The 24,031-nt window shown below is 37.7% G+C and overlaps 1 protein-coding gene and 1 long non-coding RNA gene across 3 annotated transcripts; one reads left to right on the forward strand and one right to left on the reverse strand.

Annotated features, from left to right (window-relative positions):
* Nucleotides 1-99: 99 nt before the first annotated feature.
* Nucleotides 100-19,928, reverse strand: LOC120312004. Of its 2 annotated transcripts, none has more exons than XR_005557771.1 (2): nucleotides 19,597-19,928; nucleotides 100-986 (listed from the first exon to the last, which is right to left on the reverse strand). It is a non-coding gene; the product is annotated as an uncharacterized LOC120312004 (long non-coding RNA). The 2 variants fall into 2 exon arrangements; XR_005557772.1 differs by having other exon boundaries at nucleotides 18,699-19,928.
* Nucleotides 19,929-20,092: 164 nt separating this feature from the next.
* DUSP1 (dual specificity phosphatase 1) lies at nucleotides 20,093-23,167 on the forward strand. Its single transcript, XM_039352139.1, has 4 exons — nucleotides 20,093-20,752; nucleotides 21,051-21,199; nucleotides 21,407-21,626; nucleotides 22,088-23,167. Exons 1-4 carry the CDS (start codon nucleotides 20,383-20,385, stop codon nucleotides 22,456-22,458), a joined length of 1,110 nt encoding a protein of 369 aa, XP_039208073.1. The 5' UTR covers nucleotides 20,093-20,382; the 3' UTR covers nucleotides 22,459-23,167.
* The last annotated feature ends 864 nt before the right edge of the window (nucleotides 23,168-24,031 follow it).

Here is a 24,031-nt window from a genome sequence, read left to right on the forward strand (position 1 = left end):
CTAGGCAAGAAGCATAATATCTTTCTAGATGTCCTCTCATAGAAACACATTTTAGGCATGGTATACAAAAATCAGAGAAAGCCCAAATGTACTTTCTTCTATTTTGTCTGAAAACATCCTTAATTTTTATTAGAAAACATTGTCATTAATAATTGTAAAACATCTAAGCTAATTCATGCTACATATTACATTTTCATTCATCTTCCCAGTAAACATTTAGTTGCAATTAGATCTGGAATAGTAAATATCTTAAATGTTCCTAACAGAATGTAAAAGTATATAGCAGCACTTTTTTAAAAAAGAAGAACAAAAATCTTTTCTTTACATTTGAGGTTTGCTGTATCTAGGAGAACTGAAGGCGAACTTAATTTTTTTTTTAAAAGAAAAGGGAAGGCGATGCGGTTTGATTTCAAATTTCTCTAAGACTTTTCCTTTTAGTAAAACGTAGCCACAGGAAAAGAGTTAATTTGGATTAATGTCACCCTGTGGTAAGAACAGCAGTTTCTTCAACTATAATTAACCATAAGACAGAGGGGGGGGGGAAATGGATTCTTCTCAGCCCCTTCCTTGTGGGTTAATTACAGCATCATTACAGAACAGGGAGAGGCTTTTAAATTTAGAAAAAGAGTTAATCCTATTCCCCATCTGTGATTCAAACCACTCTCCCTGGAGTAGTTTTAAGTGACTATCAAGAAGCCTGATCGTGAATCATATTCCTCAAAGTACTGGAGTTGGTGGGTAGAGAATCAAGTTGTCTTCTTCTTTACAAATAGTAATAGGTCGCCTTTTTTCCCTCTTATTTTATGACCTCCTGGCTCCCATGTTCCTATCTTCCAGTGAAGCAGTGAGACTTCCAAATATTTCCAGCACCTGGAGGGATTCTGCCTTTCCAAAGACAAGTATTGAGGCTTCTTGCACAGAGAGTTTAGCCAGTCAATCCTGACACATATGCACCTCTTCTTCTTCTTTTGCCTAAAAAAGGGCAACTAAAAAAAAAAACTCAGTTAAATTTATTGTCTTTTAAGTGTCTTTAAGGCACCTATTTGAGAAATACAAGAATATCTGAAAATACTTTACGATTAATCCTCATTTAGCAATTGCCTCATTTAGCAACCATTTTCAGTTACAACAACAATAAAAAAGTAACTTTTAAACCAATTCTCACATTTTCAACCTTCAAGGTTTGTAAAGCAAAGGAAAGCTAAAGTAAGATGTTAAGCATAGCGGTGGTTTCACTTAGTGGTCGCTTTGCTTAATGACCATGTTGCTGGTCCCATCTGTGGTGTAACAGAATATGTGGAGGACTTTAAAGAATGAGAGAAAGAGATGCTGCCTTGGAAACAATCAAACAATACAGGGAAGAGCCCCCAGTGGCTTAACAGTCAGGAAAAAAACCTTAGAAGGACCTGCAATAATTGATCAAGCAGTTAAAAGTGTATACTTTCAGCTTGCAAGATACTATTTTATAAGCCTTACAATAAAGTAGAATGAACTCATGTAGTCATGTTTCCTGTCTAGTTTAAGAGGGCTGATGTGGTCCCTAAATGAGGACTACCTATGATTGTCTTCTTGTTAAGAATTAAGATACTTTTTATTCATCTTTGTCTAGATCAAAGGAGAAGCCACTGTCTATTTTAGTAATCTTGAATACACATCGGGCAGTATAATAGTATAATAGACAAGATGAAAGAAATGGATTTTACAGCTATTTAGAGTTCACAGTTTAAGGCTTCCTTTGAAATAGGTGCTCCATCTTAGAAAAGAAACCATGGACAGAGATAAATTTGTGGAAGGAAGAAGGTCTGCAGTTAGCCAGATCTCCAGAGTTCCAAGTGTTGCTTCTCAGCCATTACTGTAAAAGAAAATTCTCTGCAACATGTTTTGAGGTGAAACGCCTCTTTTTCAAAAGGCAATTGTCCCCAAAGCACACACAAAACTATGACCTGGATGACTGAGAATCTCCACAGAAATTTTGAGGTGAAAGTTCTCTCAGAAAGAAAGTTCTTAATCCCTAGATCATACTTTCAACATTTTGTAACTCACAAGGACTGCACGTATAGCATTTCAGTCACATAATCTCACATTTCCCAACATGGGAAAAAAAATCAACACTACCTGATCACAGTAGAAAGAATGTTTTCTATTTCAGTTGATTTTTCTCCCACAAAAACTTAACAGTACCACAACAGTCTGATATTGCCACACAACTACAGAGGCGTGAATGTGGTCATTTGATTAGAAAGAATTCAAGGACAACTGGCAGGTTTCTCTGCAGATACAGACATTGTTATATCATAAGAACTGGGTGTAGGCTGGGCTAGGTTTTAATTTTGTTATTGGGGTTGTTATGAGCAGCTGGCCAAGATTTCCCATCAGCTTATAACATTAGTCCTGTTAGAAGGAAAAAGAAGCAACCTGTCTAAATATTCATCAGTTAAATTAATACTATTTGAAGATTACAGATTGAGATTTTCTAGACCAGAGGTGTCTAACCTTGGTAACTTTATGACTTCTGGTTTTAACTCTCAGAATTCCAGGAGTCCACAAGTCTTAAAATGTTGCCAAGGTTGGACCCCTCCTGATTTAGACCAAAGTGCAGCTGGAAATGTATTACAATATATGCATAAACAAAACACTCACACGGGTTGGTCTGAAGTACTGGGTATTTAACAGATCGATTCTCAGTTTATGCCTCCTCTTTCTGGGGTAAACTGTCCCAATCTGAATACCTACCAAGAGTGTGAACCTCAAATCCTAGAATACCTAGCAACGCTAAGCTAGCTGGAGAATTCTGGGATTTAGAGACCATACATTTTGAGGGCATCCAGGTTGCTCTGAGAAAATTGCACGACACAAGGAGACTTCAAGATACAAAAACAAAACATGTAGGCCAGATGAGACAGAGCAGAACTTAGTTAAAATCGTATACTCACTTAGAAGTCACTTCCCTCTCATCCTTCTATTGTAGTCTTTAACTTAAAAGAGAGGTACATAATTTAAAATGCTTCCTTTATGCCCATGGGAGTTCCAGCTGACTGGCCTCTCCTTTTTTTACTTTCCTAGCTGTCACCACCATAGCAAAGATATATGCTATAATCAACCAGCAATGCCCCCTCTGGACTCTACAGAGGACAAACTTTGTGCAAAAGAATGAATGGGTACAAGTTTGACATCAGGACTCAAAAACAAGGACACATCCATAATATCAGAACTCTTCAACCTCCCAGGACCACATACTCACTATTTGGAAAAAGCAAGACTTTAAGTGCACCACTGAGGGAGAGATTGCTGAATTTCTACCCATTAAAAGGTTTCAGGCAATCTTTCAACAAACACAAAAGGTTTTCAACACATTACAATTATTAATTGATAATGTACTTGCAGTCTGCCCACATGTAACCTGCATCTACTTAACCAATCTATCTTTTTCTTCCCACCTCACCTCAATTTACTTCCTACATTAGTCTAGACTCTAGCCACTTTACATATCTGTTGAAATGAGCTGCTGTTCATGAAAATTTTTGAATAAAATTTGTTAGTCAGAAAAGATGCTACTAGATTCCTGATATTTTGTGCCACCATAGACTAACATAAGTCTCCTACTACTTTGTTTTTTTAATAGCTCCTTGGCTTCAGCCTGCCTTCCTAAACAAGTCTAGGCAGCAGCAATAGGACAAAAATTAGTTGTCTCCTGAATCATAAAGAGAAACAAAATCAGAAAATAACTATGCAAAATATTGTTCCTGGGTTGTCCTAACAGAGGATGTGCAATGCTTTTGGGATGGTGTTTTGATTTTGCTGCTGGGAGATCCTAGAATCTTGATTTATCATAAGACCATAAGTTCTAGATCAGTGGTTCTCAACCTGTGGGTCGGGACCCTATTTGGGGTCGAATGACCATTTCACGGGGGTCACCAAACCATGCTGTCCACCATTTTTTCCCTTTTCCCTAGCTGTTCTACTTCCTCTTATTGGTGGCCACACCCACTTGGGGGTCACCACAACATGGGAACTGTATTATGGGGTCACGGCATTAGAAAGGTTGAGAATCACTGTTCTAGATTTTTGCAAGTTCTTAAAAACCTGATTCTGTGACTTGCTTTGGTCCTGAGTGTGCAGAGACCCATTTCTTGGTTATATTAGTGAGTATGATACGGTTTATTCTTGGCAGGTATGTATTTTAATTTTGGCATTATTCTAATTGCACTTATTTTATTTTCTAATGTTTTCATTGCCCATAGTCACTGGTTGAGATGGACAACCACACAAATTGAATAAATGAATAAATGCATACTACTTCTGGCTATAAATTAGCAACTGAGGACTCTCTGAATCAGTGGTTCTCAACCTTTCTAATGCCGTGACCCCATAATACAGTTCCCCATGTTGTGGTGACCCCCAACCACTTATATATCACCGGGTGCCAGGGGCGTGGCCAAAGAAAAGGGAAAAAATGGTGGACAGCCTTGTTTGGCGACCCCCATGAAATGGTTGTTCGACCCCAAATGGGGTCCCTACCCACAGGTTGAGAACCACTGCTCTGAATAATGTCTCTGTTACAATCTGCTACGGGTTAGTAATGCATAATATCCAATAAATTGTTAATACACATAATATGAACACTGTTGCTATTATCAATATCATCCCTCATTTTCCTTTAAAAATGGTTTTGTATTATTAGGAACTAAATAGTTATCATATTAAAATACTTTTGTTATAGATATATAGTTTAAGAAAATTAATCGGAATTATTTTCTCAGTTTATCCATGGCTGGCCTTGCCAACTCTTTCCTACTGGGTCTCGCTGCTTTTAAAAATTGGAAAGAAAACTTTTGGAGCAATGAAGGGACCACCAGTCTGATCTAGAATACATCTAGATTGTATACTTCTTTTATTTACTTTATAACAATGCTCTGTTCTTTTTTATGGGGCTTCAGCTTAGGTTCCATGATTTTCCTTTGAATCCATGTTATCTTCATATGAGGTTTATGAAAGATGAAACCGAATGATATTGATTGTCTCAAAGTTCCCCTACTAAACATTATGGCTCAGAGACCACATTCTCAGTCTTTCAATGGTGAGGGAGGCTATATCTTCCTTTCCCAACATCATTACCAGTATTGGAATCACTCCTGTAAGTAGGACCTTTAAGTATTGGAAACAGTTTGCTTCTAGGTGTGGTCTCAGCCACATGCTGGTAGGGCCTCATACTCTGGCACAGCCCTTTTCAAAGATTGAAATTTAATCCTTTCAAATCTGCACATAACAAGGAAGAGGATACAGTCCATTTAAGGAAAGTAGTGTCAGGCACTTAGAGGCCACCTGTAAACGGCACTAGTTTATTAAGCAAACAGTCCTTGATGCTGGCCACAGTACAGGTTTACTATTATCAGTTACTGATTACACACTCTTATGAACTATTCTGTGACCTTTGAAACCTCTTTTATTTTTCTTGGGGTGGGGGGGAGGGAAAAGGAAAAAATTAATCCCGGGTTGTTCTTCATCGCACCAGTACTGATTTATACAGGAAATGGTCCAATAAGTAAAACTGCAGCTGTGAAATCATGGTGATTTGCTGGGAAATGAGTCTTCTTCTCTGAGTACACGATGAGGAATTAGGCTCATGTGGTTCTCCTGTCACCAAGAATTTGTTCATCGTATTGTACAAATGAACTATAAATCACAATGCCGTGACTATTTCCTTGACAAAATATGAAATTATAAAAATGTAAACGTATCTAAATTAAAGTACTTGAGCATGAGCTCTCAGTCTCAATAAGTGCTGTCAATGAATTTCTCTTTATTACAAATTTCTCTCACAAATCAATCTCATGAGAAATATAGTCTGTGTATTGTACTTTCACCAATGTTCCACGGTAAACTCTCAACATTTGAACAAATTCTTATGCTTTTTCAGTGAAATGGGATTGAATATTTCATTGGGGGAAGTTAGCATGATATTTCTGTTTTGCTGGGATGTTAAAACATTCATCCAAACAACTTGTCCAAACCATGGGGATTGTAATGGTGGAATTAGAGAGTAGAGTCAACAAAAGTCAATGTTTTTAGCAGTTAAAGTGTTGGAGTGGAACTAAGGTAGAGGTGGTAGCGGTAATATTCAAGCATTCAACCATGTCTTATTCTTCCTTACTTAACAGCGATTTAATCAGGAGTGGCTGCCATTAACTGCTTCTTTGAATTCTTGTAGGCTATTTTATTTATGTATGTATGGCACATTCACGTCATATTTCAGTAAAAAGGAACACAGGGGTAACATACAAAATATAGAATCTAAGCTCTGAAATCTTAACAGAAAGATTACAAACATATATCTAGATTGCACATATAATTTTTTACTTCATTTGTTGCAGCCAGGAAATTGTAGGCTATTAATGATAGCCTCCAACAACCTTGATTTCTGTTAATTTTTTTAAAAAGCAGCTTTTGATTTTTTTAAAAACTTCAGGGAGATCTAGATTCAAAGCCATCTTCAGCGATGGAAATTCACTGAATGACTTCGGGCCACTCACCATTACTCAGTCCAAATTACCTGAAAAAATTATTTTAGATATAAAATTGGAGGGATGCTTTTTATCATCTCTTGAACCCTAATAGTTAAGGTGGGATATCTTATTTCTCATTATTGTTATTATAATTACCACTCAGAAGAAGAGAAAGTGATTGTAACTGCTCTTTCCATATTTCATACATTAGACCTAGTTCAGATTAATTATTCTGCAATTGTGCCATTCTTGTTTGAATAAAAAATGAAAGAGGCTGATTCTTTGAGATATTACAGGTCAGCTTTGCATTTCCTGGCTTTTGTTAAGTCAGGAAGGAAGTCCAACCCTAGCTTACAGTAGTGGCCAAAATTGTGGAAACCTTTTGGGGAAAATGTACATTTGAGATTTGATGGCTAATAACACCATTTGTTTTGGAGTAGTACCATAAAATTATATATCAATGGAAATATAATTTAATCAAGAATGTAATGCAACAAAGTTTGTTCAATTATCTGTATTGTAGCCAAATAACCAGAAAAAATTATAGCCAAATAACCAGAAAAATTATAGCCAAATAACCAGAAAAAGCACAACTTGCTTAGGTTGATATCAGGTAGCTTTCCTTCATTTGATTGTAGCCAATGAGCATGAGTGTTTAGAGAGCCAATCAGGTGTCATTTTGTTTTGGCAATGAGCCAATCAAATCACAGTAGGATTCAGTTATTGGTGTCATGTATTGAAGCTGAGAGGAGGACATTTGTCAGTGTGTTATGTGATCGCTATCAAATTGGTTGGGTTTTCTTCTGTTCTTTCATTTAGTGAGCATGTAAAACGTAATAAAATTAAACTAATGGTACAAAGAGTTGACTGGTCACCCAGAAAGCGATGTAAAATAGTATTATTAAGTGAACAAGGCTACAGTTATAAAGAAATTACAAGAAAAATTGGTGGAAACTTAACCAAAAGTGGCATTTCTAAGCTTTTGAAGAGGTATAAGGAGACTCAGTCACTATAAAATCACATTGATAAAGGCAGGAAAAGGTGCACAACAGCAAGTGATGATAGAAGAATTAAGAGACTGTGCCTACGTGACAGAAGAAAATCATCTGGGTGTATACAAGATGAAATGATACAATGCAATGTGAAGTTGAGTGCAAGGACTGTTCGGCGCAGACTGCAGGAATTTGGCCTAAAATCTAGAATTTCACAAAAAAGCCACTTTTATCTCTCAATCAAAGGTTGAAAAGACTAAACTGGGCTAAAACCCATATTACCTGGACAGAGGAACAATGGGACAGTTCTCATGGTTCTGACAGATGAAACTCTTTAAAAGAACTTTGAGGCATTGTTTACCTTAAAGAATCTTTTATTCGAGAAACAAAGTATTGGCACTACATTCCCCTCCCCTGGCACAAAGTAGCAAAACACAATTCCCTCCTCCAATTAACAGTCATAAATCACATTCCCCAATTAGCTTGAAGCTCAGGCTTTCTCTCCAGCTCTCCAGCCCACCAAATCTTTATCAGCTCTGGGCCCAATAACCTTGATTCCCATGGCTGAGTTATTGTTGTTATGACTAACTGGACTCTCATCCACATCCCCACTCCCAGCATTATTTAACTCTAAAAGTGAAAGAGAAAAGATGGCTACATTTCCATCTGTTGTCAAAGCAAGAACATCCGATGTTAGCAGCATTGACAACAGTGTTATTTGCAGTGATGAGACCAAGATCTCCCTGTTTGGTAGTGATGGCATAAAATACATAAGGAGAAGAATCGGAGAAGATTTGCATCCTGATTGCATTAAACGCACCGTGAAACACCCAGTCAGTGTTATGATCTGGGGTTGTATGACATCAAAAGGTGTGGGCAGAAATTTGTGTGATTAATGGGAATATAAATGGCCAAAAATACATTAATGAAATACTTGAGCCCAAACTGAAGCCTTCCACACATGATCTTTTCCAACACAATGAAGCATTTATATCTCAACAAGATTCAATTCCATGTCATGTTGCTGCTGCGTGCAAAAAGTGGTTTCAAGATAATCATATTCCATTGCTGGAATGGCCTGGGAATAGCCCAGACCTTAACCCAATTGAAAATCTATGGAGCCGACTAAAGAAACTTGTTAGTCAGAAGCGACCCAGCAATAAAACCCAGTTAATAAAAGCAATCATTCAATCTTGGTTTCACATTATAACAGCTGCAGAACTAAAGGACTTGGTTCACTCCATGGGAAGACATTGTAAGGCTGTAATTTATGCTAAAGGTTATCCAACTAAGTATTAGCTGACATGGTGATAATTTTTGTATATCTCGTTTTTTCTACGTGTTTCACTTTTCTTCTTTATAACTGCTCTTCTAATAGCAAATCCTTCATAAAAGTTATTGCATTACATTCTTGATTAAATTATCTTTCCATTGATATATAATTTTATGGTACTACTCCAAAAAAAAAGTTAGCCATCAAATCTCAAATATACACTTTTCCCAAAAGGCTTCCACAATCTTGGCCACTACTGTAACTCATTGGAATTATTTAAATGTGGTTTTTCTTACATTTTGTTTCACGCCTTTGTCTTGCAACATTTTAAAGGAATTATTTTTAAAATAAAAACTAGAAATGACACGAGAATGTTTCCTCTTTCCTATCATTGTTACCTCCTCTCTTTTTCTCATTTACATCAACCTATACTGATACAATTGCAGATTTGGGAAGTTCCTAGTAGACGATGCTTCATCATGTATCCCTTGTAAACATTCATTGCTGACTAAAATTATTTCAGGAAAAGAGAGCCCGTCACTTGTTAAGACAGTATTTCAGTCAGCTCTGTTCAATTCAACACAGATACCATTAATCTTTAGCTAAAATCCCATTTCTTATTATTTAAATCTCCACTAAATAGTAGAGTAGTAATAACTTCATTAAATAGCAGTGAAGTTATTACTAGACCAAGATTCTTTTTGTTAACACCTTTTGCTACAATGGCAGATGGAAGTATTGGGGGGGGGGAGTTTGTGTGGGAATATTTTTAGTTATTCCCCTCCTATTGCTAATGTGATCTGGCAACATCTTTTTCCTGCTATGTTCCATTAATTTTGCCTTCCTCTCCTTCCCAAACCCATGAGTGAGACCGGCTTAAATAATTTCTAAGCTATACTTGTGTTAAAGTAGTGTCTTCTCCTTTAAGACTGACTCTGTCCAAAGGTAGCCACAAGGTTATAAAATCTGTTGACACTTATCTTGAGGGGAAGCAAAATGTCTGTGTTAATTGGGAACAGAGGCAATAATAACAAGATAAATATTGGCAATGGGGGCAACAAATTTGTTATTCGTCCACTCCAAAATGAATGAAGAGCATTTCAGTTTAGCAGTGAAGAAAGCAGCTTGCCACCAATATCCTGAACCCTGTCCTTTCAGTCTGCAACCTTCACATAATGAGCAGGGAGTTCTGAAGGACATATTCCGGTTCAGATGTTGGGCTAATCCAGCTTTCATCAACATCCACAGATGGCAATGTCTTTGTTAGGATCATTCAAAACAAGACAAAAGTAAATCTTTTAAATTTTCCAGAACTTTTCCCAGACAAGATGTTTTAAAAACAAGGAACAGTAAAAAAAAAATGAAGAAAACTGAGCTATTACACCACATGCTTCACCTGCTTTCAAACATGGAAGAGTAGAAGTTTTCCCTCAATATTAAGAATTTGGGGGTTGAGTGATAGGAATGAGAAATTTGGGGGTACATTCCCAAATTCCTGTCCCTCATTTTTTAGTAGCAAAGCTGTATGTCACATAATGCTAATATTAGATAAGTAGAAACAGTAGTTGCCAAAGATAAGTGAATGAATTTAGTTCCCTGCAACTATTGTGGAGTGCACATTTGATCTGTTCAATCATATGAAGCTGCATAAGAATCTGTACAAAGAGCAAGTGTGCTCTGCATCACAGCATTTAAATTCCTACCTCCTGGGAATTTATTTTGGCAGTGGCAATCATTTTTCAAAGGACTGTGAAACAAAGTCTAAATATTTGCAATAAAGACCAGGTCCCAGTATATTTTCAGTGATGCAAGCAGCCCACCAATCCAACTTGTAGCTGTTAGAGGGGTAATTATGAATGAGTCTTTGCTCCCAAGTGAAAGATGTTACTGTTTAATTCAATAGCAGCCTTCCCAGAAATATTTTCTCCTACAACTGCAAATCCCATCATTCACAGTTTCCAGCAGAAGTGCAAGGAAAAACAGTTCTATATAATGGGGTAGCCCAAGGCTTGAGAAGACCATCTTATAACAAGTTTGCTAGTACTAAGGAACACATACATTCTGCCCTGTGCCACTGAAACTGGATCACTTGGATCATTGAGTCACTGTGATTGAGGATAATACTTAAATATAAAACCATCTGCACATACAGGATTCCCTGAATATATAGAATATCCTTAGAAAGAATTATAATACCCTCATTTTCAAATTTTTACTTTCCTATAATGTGGTACCCAAACCAGCAACCAAGTGCCACCACACTAAAATATACTATGATGTACTTGGGTTTGGCTCAGTCAATGTGATATGTGTGACCTTGTTGTCAGGCTTCACCAGACTGTTAGTCAAACTTAAAGGCTAGCAGGGAAAGATTCCAAAATATTGTTGTTGAATAAGCAAGTTTTATTACAGACAGTAGAAAAACTGTATTTAGAGCACAAAACCAGCAGCTGCCAGCCATAAACCTCCTGCTGGCTCCCTCTCTCCCCCCTTCCCTCTCCCTCAAATAGTTTTTTTCTCCCATCTGTGTGTCCTAATGAACTGGGAGCTGGACATTTGTGGGAGGACTAGCTGACATCTGTCCATGGTTATTTCATCAGATCAGTCTGGTCTCAGGCTCTGTGTCTGACCCTGGGCCTTCCAACCTTGGAACAGTTTTGCCAAGGTTTGTTTTTCCTCACTGATGATGGTTGGCTGTATTAAATATACAATGGATCTTTCTGACAGCTGCTTTGCCCCACCCATACTTTTGACTGGGATTTTGGCCAGAACTGAAAATAACTTGGCCATATTTCTAAAGGTTACATAAACCAACCTTCACAGAAAGTTAATAAGTGGGAAGTTTTCCACAGTTAAGACAATAAACAATGTGTGGTAGCTTAAGTCTGCTGTTTAAATTTGGTTTGGGATCCAATTCATTATTAGCAGATAGTTAAGAATCTTTATCCCTGTCATTCATTGCCCCCAAAAGGTCTACAGAGGCATGATGAAATCTAAAGAATGATGCATGTCCAGGTGTCTGATGGCATCTTTCTTAAATACAAAAATGTTGGAAAGTCAATTGTGTCATCTTCAGATTGCTTCTTCATTGCAATCACAATTGTTCCAAAGATATCAGTCAATTGATACTAATCATCCACTGAAAAGAATTAATTCTGAGAAAAATTTTCTAAAGAAGTATACATAAGTATCCAGGTTCATTAGATAAGTTTCAGAAATCAACATTTCCATTAAATAGTCTATTAAACAATATTTAGCCTAAAGCTCAGCTATTTTGAATGGATTAATTAGGATGACACATTTTTCATATGAAATAAAAAGCATGTCTATTATTTCAAAAGGCATGCATATTATCATTGTATTAGTTGTTGGTCCTATGACTTTGGATTTTATGGTGCTCATAAAATCATAAAGTAAAAATATGGCTTTAGAAAACCCTGTTTTACCTAATCAGTGACATTGGCAGATTCTTGCTTTTCTCAGAATGAAAAAAGCAGTATTGTGACATCCTACTGCAAGTTTTGCCCCTTTGTGATACCTGTAGAAAAGAGTTGAGTCTTGTATCAATCTGATTCCTGTGTATTCCTCCCCACTCCACCACTCCAATGTTACTGCACTATCTATGGCAGTGTTTCTCAACCTTGACATTTTTAAGGCATGTGGACTTCAATTCCCAGAATTCCACAGCCAGCAACAATGTGGAATTCTGGGAGTTGAAGTCCACATGCCTTAAAATTGTCAAGGTTGAGAAACACTGATCTATGGTGCAATAAAGGGTAACAACTTGCTGAAAACTCATTACAATTGCTATCATACATACCGTACTTATTCTGCTGTTCATTACAATTAGATTAAATAATGGATTCTTAAGCATTCTTCACCCAAGACCTTTTTGAGAGGACTAAAGATCCCTAAAGTCAGCCATTTACAAAATGGTGGCACTAGCAAGTGAAGATGGAACAAAATACAAAAAGAAACATTTCATTTGTGAAGGAAATATTTATCTGAATATGGAACATGGCTCATTATTTCTATTCAATACATATTTTAATTTCTAATCCTTTAGTACATCTGGCTTTTTGATCACATCTTTTTTGTCATTTTTATGGGGAAAATGAACAGTCCAATATCAAGTAAAGAGCAAAATGGAAGTAAACTACAATGCCAAAATAAGTACTAGTGGGTTTGAATACAAAAAGAAAACAGTATTTTAAGAAGGGAGGTTTCACAAGTCTTTAGTTATTCAGCAAGTGTAGAGATTCAATAAAAAAAATCAGTTTATTTTTTCCTTACTCCACAGGACCATTTTAACTTTTCTTTATCAATTAAGAGTGCCAGTTACAAGATACAAATCTTTCCCCACCACTGAACAAGTGCCACCCACCAGCCTTGTAGGCAGCAATCAATGACAGCATCTAAGTTGCTGCAGTAATTGGTTGCTACCCTGTAATGATGAGAAAGCCTTACAGACTGTGCATGTCTTTCCCTTGGACAGTGTCACAGTAAGGAGGAAAATGCTACTAGAATCTAGACAGCTAAGGATAACTTCAGGCTATCTTAGAAGCTGGGGATGAAATGATGAAAACTTGACAAGCCGGGGCAGAAAAAAGAAGCTGCCCAGGGATGTTTATGCTGTGATTTGGGGGAAGAAGAGAATGACCCTACTTTAGGTTGAGTTTTTCACTTTTGGACTACCCATTCCTGAGTTGGGGTGGGTGGGTGAGGGAATAACATTTAAATCCAATATTAAGTCCAATATTGTGAATGTATTCACAGTAAACTCTTCCAAAACACCCAGCTGTTATGATTTCAGCATTGTTGTTTACAGTATGATGTGATGTGTGAATCCAGCAGTTGGGGCTCATTCAACATGTGATTTATTTTTTTTAAAGAAACATTTGTGTAGTGCCTGAATATCCTCTGAGTTAATCTCAGAAAGCTCTTGTTGAGGGATTCTATTTGTCCCCTAAATTGCCTAGTGCTTTTTTCCTAATGGTTTTGCTAAAATGGGAATAGAATACAATAAAAGCATATGATTTTTTTGGTCCATAGTCTGTATTAATTCTGTGTTATTATAAGTAAGAATGATGCTAAATAAATAGAAACAAATTGTGTTTGCCTGCCCACGTTTATTTTTCAAAAAATAATCTGGATCAGTTACGCTTCTAGACTTTTGGCACTAAAGTTTCTGAATGGAAACAATTACATAGCCAGTTAGAAAATATTCTTACTTTGCATGATAGAACTAAGTTCCACTCATTTTTTTAAATTTTGATGTGAGAAAATCAACTGAGAAAATATGTTGTAGAAACTGAAAGATATATTTTAGTCATCATGATTCAACAGACATATTTGTAACTGAAGTGTGTTGGAAGTTCAAAAGTAAAATGTAAATACTATAAATTAAAATTACTCATTGGAAATTTGTAGTGTTTTTGATAAGATAAAATCTGGAAAGAAGCCATGAAAGTCTTGTTTTCATTTAGTGTAGGGTATAAAGTACTTTTAAATAGATTATTCTTGTTTACTCTTTATAAAGAGTATAAGGATTATAAATGAAGAAAGACTCATGAAGCTGAGAATGTTCTGGAACATTCTGGAAAAATGTGGAAGAAAACAAATCTGCAGTCAAGGCTTGTTAATATGAAATAAAAGCAGAGGTGAATACCTAATCGAATTATCTGCATAAATTGCTTATTTAAAAGTCTCAGAGGAAGGATCTGAACCTTCTGCTCTCTGTTAATCACTAACCAAGACCTCTAAACCTATGAAAAAACAAAGGTTCTTGATGTTTCCTATCAGAGGCTGGAAATGTTAATAAGTGTATGTAGGCATTTACCTTATCAAGTACAGCAGTAGAAAATGGAGGGTCACATAGGTTTCTTCACTGAAAAATGCTTAACTGAATCCAAGTTGCATATTCTGTACAGCTTTTCCTCAACTTTTGATCAGAACTAAGCCAAAAATTTCCATTGTTAAGCAAAACAGTTAAGTGAATTTTGCCCCAATTTACAACCTTCCTTGCCACAGTTGTTAAGTGAATCACTGCAGCTGTTAAGTTAGTGACATGGTTAAGTAAATCTGGCTTCCCCATTGTCTTTGCTTGTCAGAAAGTTGCAAAAGGTAATCACATAATCCTGGGACATTGCAACCTTCATAAATGCATGCCAGTTGCCAAGTGTCTGAATTTTGATCATATGACCAGGCATGTAACGGCCCTAAGTATAAAAAACAATCATAAGTCACTTTTACCAATGCCATCATAACTTTGAACAGTCACTAAACGAATGGTTGTAAGTCAAGGATAGCCTGTAATGTCAGAAATTTTGGGAAGAGAGAAAGGAGATTCCTCTGGAGCTAATTCTGGGGACATTAATCTATTAAAAATATTGATTAATTTTTGTCAGTGATGGGTTATTTAAAGAATATAATTGCTAAAAAAATCAAATTGTTATTTATATCTTTGGTTTTAGTCATTGTTTGTGCATTATTATCTTTAATTGCACTAATACTATTTCTTCCTTTAGATTTTTTCAATTTATTTGGAAGCATTCTAGAATTATCTTATTTGTAATATCATTGCTTAACAATTTGAGAGGAAATTTTATCTACCTCTCAAATAATCTAACTCTCTTCTGTTTTCTTGTTGTTTATAAATACTAGTTGATCCAGTTCTGTTGTGTTTTGCTAGTTAATATCTGAATAAAGTTTACTTGCTATTTGTGATTATCTTTTTAAAATCACGCTCAACTGATGTATGCATTGTCTTAATACTGCCTTCATGTCATCTTACTTTATTCTTCATTTATATTGTATTCTTGAAAAAAAGTCAAAAATTGAGCTAATTGCTACTTTGCTACTTTGCATTGTATACATAGGATTAAAACACCAATTAGTAAAAATTTGGGGGAGATAAGAACTATTAATAAGCAGAGTTGACTGTTCTTCAGTTAGGCTTATTACATTTATTTACAGGATTGAATCTCAAGCTAAAGATAAGGAATTTACTACATACTTAATTTTAGCAGCTAAAATAATAATCGCCAAATATTGGAAAAATCCAAATTAATCAACTGAGATATTAATAAGGCCTCTTCAATTACTACACTAAAAATAAATTACAGCACAGTTAATAAGATATCAAAGAAGGAACTGCAATTCTATCAAATTTGGATGCATTGTATCATTTATCTCAATAGCAAAAAAATACTAGTATTAATTTTTTAAATATGTAGTAAATATATATGCATATAATGCCTGTGTTTTTACTTAAGTATTTAGTGGACTTTTAAATATTTTCTGTAACTTTTTTGTGAATCTATGAATCTATGTTATGTAGTTACTTGATCATGATATAGTAGTTATAATTCAATTAAAAAAAATACCCGATAAGTGTCAGATTCTATTAGGACCAGATAGGAGACCACAGGGAAATAAATCCCTAAATTGTGGAGTAGACCAGGAAGTTATATCTATCTCCTGCAAGAAAGCTATGGCAAACCACTTCCGCACTGTTGTGTAGAAAACTATGTGGTCATGTGTTGCCATGAAGTCACTAAGAGTCAAAGTCTACAGGAAGAAGCTTTTAGTGCTATGATGCTTGCAGTGGGAGTGGTTAAAACCTGTTTTTCAATGTACTCTCCCCTTTGATCTCCAGATAAGGGAATTTTCCAGGCAGGAAGACGTAGGGTTTATTTGTTTATTATTTTAAATGCTTTTTTATGTGCTCTATACTGTTAAGCAAATAGCATACATGATATTTTATTTTATTTTTTTAAAATAGCAGCATGGTCTCATATTTTCCTTATAACTATAGTAATGTACAATATCTCTTAGCTTATTTTTTTATTTTATTTTTAAACACAAATAAACATGCCTAATACTACAAGTTCTACAAGTTCTGTCTACTTTTACCATATATTCATCATGCTCTGAAATGCACAAATATTTTATAAACCTGGTAGACAATGTCTTCTAATCAGTAGCTGCATACAGAACAGCCTGCTCAGGTAGAAAACTACAAAGGGATTTTAGTGCCTAAAATATTAAGGGGCCCCCAGGTCCCCTTTGTACTGAACCCTGGTGCTGAATTTGGATGAAAGAGCCATATGTTTGCTATATGTTTCTAAGTACTACAGCTAAAGTCCTAAGACATCCAAGGTAGCATGGGAGACATTTTTCACTTCAGGATTACATTCCCTAAGTCGCTTTTTAAAAAAAGTTTCACAGCTTTTAAGACTGTGGATTTCAGCTCCCAGAATTCTCCAGCTGGCATGTTGGCTGTGGAATTCTCAATTAAATCCACACATCTTAAAAGTTGCCAAGGTTGCGAGACTCTTTCCTAAGAGAAGACTGGCAAGCAGCCATTGATGTTGGGAATGTCAGAATCAAGACGGAGCAAAAAAAAAAAAAAGATAGATGAGGGCATTCAAATGTGTCTCTCAAGACACTTCCTTGTGAGAAAGTTACTAATTTCTCAACAGTTCCATACTTCTGGGATTTTAGGATGTCAGTAGCATTTGAGATCTGGGTTGATTTATTTTTGGCTCAGGTGTAGTATATTTGTTAAGTAAATGTTAAGTAAAACTCTTCCTTTCCTTCCTTGCTAAAGTGCTGTGGACATCATTGACAGTCTGTTTTCCCATTTGTATAAACTTTTGTCTCCTTAGTCTAATGGCTAAGACACCAGGCTAGAAATCAAGAAACCATGAGTTCAAGTCCCGCCTTAGCCATGAAAGCCAGTTGAGTGACCTTAGGCCAGTCACTCTCTCTTAGCCCAATTCACTTCACAGGATTGTTGTGGGGAAGAAAGATATGTTGGGTATGTTTGCTGCCTTGAATTATTTTTAAAAATAATAAATGTGGAATATAAGTAATCAAATAAATAATGATTTCTGTGTGCCAGGTTTTCAAGTGGAAAGGTGGCTTGGTAGATTGTCACTTCCGTCTCATAAGAACTGCTATGACAATGGAATTGGGGGAAGTGGATTATACAACATGCTATTACAGAATAACTTCATGGAAACCTGCATGGGTTTGTCCCAGGTTTGCTGACTATGATTAAGTGGGAGATATTGGGAAATACCTGTCTTTTGAAAACTAGAATGTATAGTGATGTACACAGAAATCATTACCCAAGGAAAGCTAGGTCTCGTGCATAGAGATAACTTTATTAGCAGATTCCAATCTTCTAAAATGGTGTTTCTCAATCTCAGCAATTTTAAATGTGTGGACTTCAACTTTGAATGGTCTACAATCCCCATTATCCCCAACCAACATAGTTTGGCTAACATGAAATCTATTTGTTGCAATCCATTTGTATTACATAAACAATCTAGTTACAGTTGCATATGCTTTTCTGAAAGGAAGAATAATGCCCAGAAATCTTACTCCTTAAGTATGTCTTCTGAGAACCCAAGAAATCATAATCTCTCCATTGCAAATGCAGTTAAGTTTCTTAAATTTCACTGAAATAAGTAGACTATAAATTAATTACAGTTAACCTAACTTCAGTTGGCTGCATCTATATTCCCATTTAATCACAGCATAAACATGCTTGAATTTTTTTTTGCTGTCTCTTGCAGAAAAAATACACATCTATAACAGTTATTTCAAAAATCAGTTGCTACTTTAAAAATAAATAATGCTTTAATATGACATATCATAGCTCCCAAATGAATATATTTATTAATAATTTGTCAACTGAAAAATAATTTCTCCTTCAACAATCCAGTTGCTATCCACTTATTATTTTATTTATGTATTTAAGATTTATTAGCTGCTCATCTTATAACCAACTCTGGGCACCTTCTGTTCAACACTTGAAACAACACCCAAAACCATTTTAAATGTATTAAGCTAAACACATTAAAAAAAACATTAAAAACAATAAAAACCTTGCACCAAATCAAACTTCTGATGTTACTTAACTGTGACTTTTATACGCAGGTCCAAACCAGAATGTCCTGTGATGCTTTTAGAAAACAATCCGCTTTGAACTCTAGTACACCTTTAGTAGAACAAAACTCCACATTGTGCAGCAGCTTTATATTGTTCAGACTGAGCACCCAGAAGGCATAATGAAGACTGCCCATCATTAATTTTAAAGCTCCAGTCTTGTGAAAGTAACTACAGGTAGCCCTAGACTTATAGCCAATCATTTAATCATTTAATGACTGTTCAAAGTTACAACACCACTGAAAAAAGTGATTTGGTTTTCAGACTTTTGGACCATCGCCATGTGCACGGGCACTTGGCAACTGGTATGTTTTTATGATATTTGCTGTCTCCCGGGGTCATGTGATCACCATTTGTAAGCTTCCCAGCTGACTTCTGACAAGCAAAGTCAATGGGGGAACTCAGATTTGTTAATGACCGAACGATTCACTTAACAACTGCAGCAATTCATTTAACTGTGGCAAGAAAGATCATAAATTGGAATGAAACTTCACTTAGCAACCGTCTTACTTAGCAACATAACTTTGTGGCTCAATTAAGGTCGTAAGTCAAGGACTACCCTTCCTGCATCCACCTTTTCTTTCTTGACAATCTAAAATTTTATAGAATCAGTCTGTATTAATAACGCCACTAGGTAATGAATGTTACCCTTAGTCTTAAGGATCCAATGCTCCTGAAGGCAGGAATGTTACTTGGTGATACAAAAATTATAAAATAGAATAAATTAGAGGAAGGGAGAGGGGTGGAAGATAAAGAATGCTGAGGAGGGGACCTTATTTATTGGATGTATATAGCCTCCCATCTCTCCCTTACATGACTCCACGCGGCGTGCAATAAAATAGATAAAATATTAGGTAGCAGGCTGGTTTACCATCGCTGGCTGATCCTTCGCTAATGTCAGAGGATCTTCTAGCCTCAGCATTATAGTTATTATTAGAGAGATTCCGGAGTTTGGCTCCTGCAATTTCAACCCGCAGAGGGAAGCAGAGAGGCTTGAAAGCTCCTGCCTTTTGTTCGAGTTATTATGCGCTTGTTGTACACGCTGCGCCCTCTAAAAACCGCGGAGGGGTCAGGCAGCGGAGGGGCGAGGTCGCGAGCGCGCTTGCATCAGTCGGTTTCCTTCCCGAGGGAGGGAGGCAGGAGGGCTTTTGTGGATTGGCACTCTAAATGACTTTGCTCTTCAGGCGGCTCGATGACGCGAGTGCTTCGGAGCTGGGAGTGTCTGCCGGTGACGTCTTCTGCGAAAGGCGGGTCACGTGACAGAGCTCCATTCATTTTAAAAAAAAAAAAAAAGAGGAAAGAAAGAAAGAAGCGCCTCACCCATCCTATAAAAGCCACGCCGGTCGGCTGAGCAAGCAAACAGCAAGCAAGCTTCCTCAGAACAGCAGCACTTCAGCCAGCAAAACGCGCCAACCAGCTACCAGCGCGCGAATCAGACCAGCGAAGACCGGATAAAAAAAGCTTCACCTCCCGGCTCAGATCCAGCTCATTGGGGAGGGGGAAATACAGAAATTACCCGAACGGAATAAATCATCCCAGGCTGCTTTGCCAAGAAACCCAGCCAAGCGGAGGAGTGTTAAAAAAGGCGCCGAGGAGGGAGACCGAAAGGACAAAGGGGGTCTTTTGCCCTTCCGCGCTGTCCGCCCTGACTCGAGCGATGGTCAACATGCAAGTGTGCGCCCTGGATTGCGAGACGCTGCGCGACCTGCTCCAAGACCGCGGCTTACAATGCCTGGTGCTGGACTGCCGATCCTTTTTCGCCTTCAACTCCTCGCACGTCCGAGGCTCTTGCAATGTCCGCCTCAGCACCATCGTGCGGCGGAGGGCGAAGGGCGCCGTGGGCTTGGAGCACATTCTCCCCAACGAGGAAGCCCGCGCCCGCCTGCACAAGCGCCTCTACAGCGCCGTGGTGCTGCTGGATGAGCGCAGCGCCGATCTCCAGGCGCCCAAACGGGACAGCACTCTCCAGCTGGCTCTTAACACCCTCTGCAGGGAAGCCCGGGACGCCCGTATCTGCTTCCTCAAGGGTGAGTTTTCGCTCCGGAGTCAGATCGCCTTCTCTCTGGGTTCCCCCGGCCCCGACCCTCGGGTTTACAGAGGGGGAACTAACCCGAATGGAATTTGGAGTTAAAGGAAAGCCATAGTTTTCAGAAGAACGGCTGATAAGCTGTGACTTAACAGCGGCTCCCTCTTTGGACGCCCGACTCCGGAGGGACTACTTGGTCACTGCCACCACATTCCCGTCTTCTGAAGCCTGCCCCAGGAACCGGCTTTGTTTCTCCAAATATATTAACAGCCCGGTTTTCTCTTTTTATTTTCTTCCAGGAGGTTACGAAGCCTTCTCTTCCACCTTCCCTGAGCTGTGCACCAAGCCCTCGGCCCCTAAAGGCCTCACTTTGCCGCTCAACACCACCGTTGCCCCTGGCAGTGCCGATTCCAGCTGCAGCTCCTGTGGAACTCCTCTCTATGATCAGGTCAGTTGACATCCTTCAAAGGAGGCTAGGTGGCCATAGAGGTGTGGGTGTGGGTGTATTGGTGGTAGGTGGAGTAGTTACATTGGCCCATGTAAAAGTTGTTTCAGTTTTGTATTTGACAAGGGCACGTAATGATGAGAACAATCATTATGGAATAGTGGCAATTTTTAACTGGGGCTTAACAGATCCTGTTCTTCTCTCTTTCAGGGTGGTCCAGTGGAAATCCTACCTTTCCTGTATTTAGGCAGCGCCTATCATGCTTCCAGAAAAGACATGTTGGATACTTTGGGGATCACCGCCTTGATCAATGTCTCTGCAAACTGCCCTAACCATTTTGAAGGGCATTATCAGTACAAAAGCATCCCTGTGGAAGACAACCACAAAGCTGACATCAGTTGCTGGTTTAATGAAGCTATTGACTTCATAGGTAAATGCTTTTTCTTTCTGCAGCTGTCCCATTTGGATTCCAAATTTATAATGTCCCGCGTGCCAGTTTTTTAGGAGTCTTCTTTGGTAGATATCTAGGGAGGATTAAGACAGCAAAAATTAAAATATATCTTTACTTCTGCTGATGCTTTGAGTTTCTTTGGACAATAGTTCTGTACATGCAAAGAACATTGAGAGTTTCATGCGTGACGTCACTGAATTCAGTGATGAGAGTGTTGTAAAGAGTCGCTAGTAATCTGATCCCTTCTCACGCTGACAGCATTTTCAAGGTAGCCTTTTCAGCAAAAATTAAGTGGCCAATTAGAATAAATTACTTGCATGTTCAGACAATGCATCCCCAACCTATCATTGCTGTCTCCCTTCCTAGGAAAGATTCTCCCTTCAGGCCAAAGCATCTTGGAAAAAGATGTGCTAAGCTTTATGTTTTCTTCATTGTTTCAGACTCCATCAAAAACAATGGCGGACGAGTATTTGTCCACTGCCAAGCTGGAATCTCCCGCTCCGCAACCATTTGTCTTGCTTATCTTATGAGGACCAACCAAGTCAAACTGGATGAAGCCTTTGAGTTTGTGAAACAGAGAAGAAGCATCATCTCCCCTAACTTTAGCTTCATGGGCCAGCTGTTGCAGTTTGAGTCCCAAGTCCTTGCTCCTAATTGCTCAGCAGAGGCTGGAAGCCCAGCTATGTCTGCACTGGACAGAGGAACATCCACTACAACTGTCTTCAATTTCCCTGTTTCCATCCCTGTTCATCCTGCTTCCAATGCACTTAACTATCTTCAGAGCCCCATCACCACATCTCCAAGCTGTTGAAAGGCAGGTGCCAACTGACTCTGTACAAAGACTTGACATTTTGTTACCTGAAAAGTGCAATAACTTTAGGAGGAGATCTATTAGTTTATATGGGGCTCCTCTTGTTACATCTACAAAGCAATACAGAATCACCAGCAGATCAACATTTCTGACTCCAGAAAGCGAGGTTCTTTCTGATAGATGATCTTGACAGAGAGGCATTTTTGACCAATGTTTGGATGCCCACAAAGTAGACAAAGCACAAAGGACTTTGCTTCCTACTCCTGAAAAATTCCCATTACTGTCTTTTTCCCTTTGCTGTTTCAGTAGCAAATCCAACAGAATTCTCATTCTCTCGGTATGCTGTCCCCTTGTACAAGAACATCTTTGTATTTATTTATTTTTTCTCGTGTAATTGCAATGAGTGTTCGTCTTCAAGTCTGAATTTTCATTTTCTTGTCTTTTTTTTTTTTAAAGAAACAAAATACCTCAGGTGGGTTTTTTTGGTACTGTAATCCTACAAAAACATCTTAAAACTGTTTCCAAAGCACTGACATGGAAAGCACAAAGAAGTGTTGTGAGGGTTTTTTGGTTGCTAGCGGTTGTATGCTTGCTGAATTTATTTATGATGTGAAATAATATATTTTCTTCTTACAAAAGAAGACAGGTTTTGTAATAATTATGCCTTTTATACAAACCAAATAAATTATGACATTTCTACTAAAAAAAATCCTTTAAATGTTTCCCCCCCTTTCTTTCTTAGTAATGACAAGATCAGAAAGCAGACATTTCTGGCTTGCTAGCTGATGGACTCTTATCAAGTTGCTCCTTCCCACAATCATGACAGAACCCTGGAAATCTATGTTGCCCCTAAAAACACTCCTGCCTTCCCATTCAGAAAAGATGAGAAATGGGATCTTGTACTCAGCAAAGGAAAGAAAAACACATAATTAGTTCTTCTAAGCAGTGGATGTCAGCCAGATGATTAGTGTTGTCAGATCTGATTGTGTGGATCATCCAGATGAGAAGGAGGAAAAGAGATCCAGTGCCACTATTAAGATGACCTACATTATTAACATGGCCAACATTAATCATATGAAAATATCTATGACTATTTGATGAAAAGCATTCCATTGCTTCGACTGCAGCTCCTATCATCTTTCAGTTATCTAAGTAAGGATGGGAGGTAGAGTTCAGCGTATAATATGTGTATCTCCCTGGTTTAATGGTTACCATTTCTAATGAACTCTTGCTTACTGCCAGAGACAAATCATTAGGAAAGTTCCAAAATGCAGCATACAATTTCCATTAAAATCCTTTTAAAGACTGGGCCATATTATAATAACTTCCTCCCCCCCCACACACACACCTTTTTTTTCCAGAAGTTACAATTCTCTGAAAAAGAAAAAAAAGGGGATAAAGGCCTGTCTGAGTATTGGGCCATGGAAATAGACATGGGCAAAACAATTTATTAAATGTACTATTTTTACAGATCATGCTTGAAGCAACCCATTTTTATTTTGAAGATTTTTTTTTCTCCATAAGAATTCAGAGTCATTTCCAGCTGACACTGCTGTTCACCTCAAAATGTGCT

This window comes from Crotalus tigris, unplaced genomic scaffold, assembly GCF_016545835.1.
Source record: "Crotalus tigris isolate CLP2741 ecotype Arizona unplaced genomic scaffold, ASM1654583v1 scf7180000017568.12009008, whole genome shotgun sequence".
Lineage (NCBI taxonomy): Eukaryota > Metazoa > Chordata > Lepidosauria > Squamata > Viperidae > Crotalus > Crotalus tigris.

Bases quoted from the DNA above. Each gene is read 5' to 3' on its own strand.
- DUSP1 (XM_039352139.1), top strand. From the start codon at position 20,383: ATGGTCAACATGCAAGTGTGCGCCCTGGATTGCGAGACGCTGCGCGAC. The intron at 20,753-21,050 runs GTGAGTTTTCGC...ATTTTCTTCCAG, and splicing joins CCGTATCTGCTTCCTCAAGG to GAGGTTACGAAGCCTTCTCT. The intron at 21,627-22,087 runs GTAAATGCTTTT...TCATTGTTTCAG, and splicing joins TGAAGCTATTGACTTCATAG to ACTCCATCAAAAACAATGGC.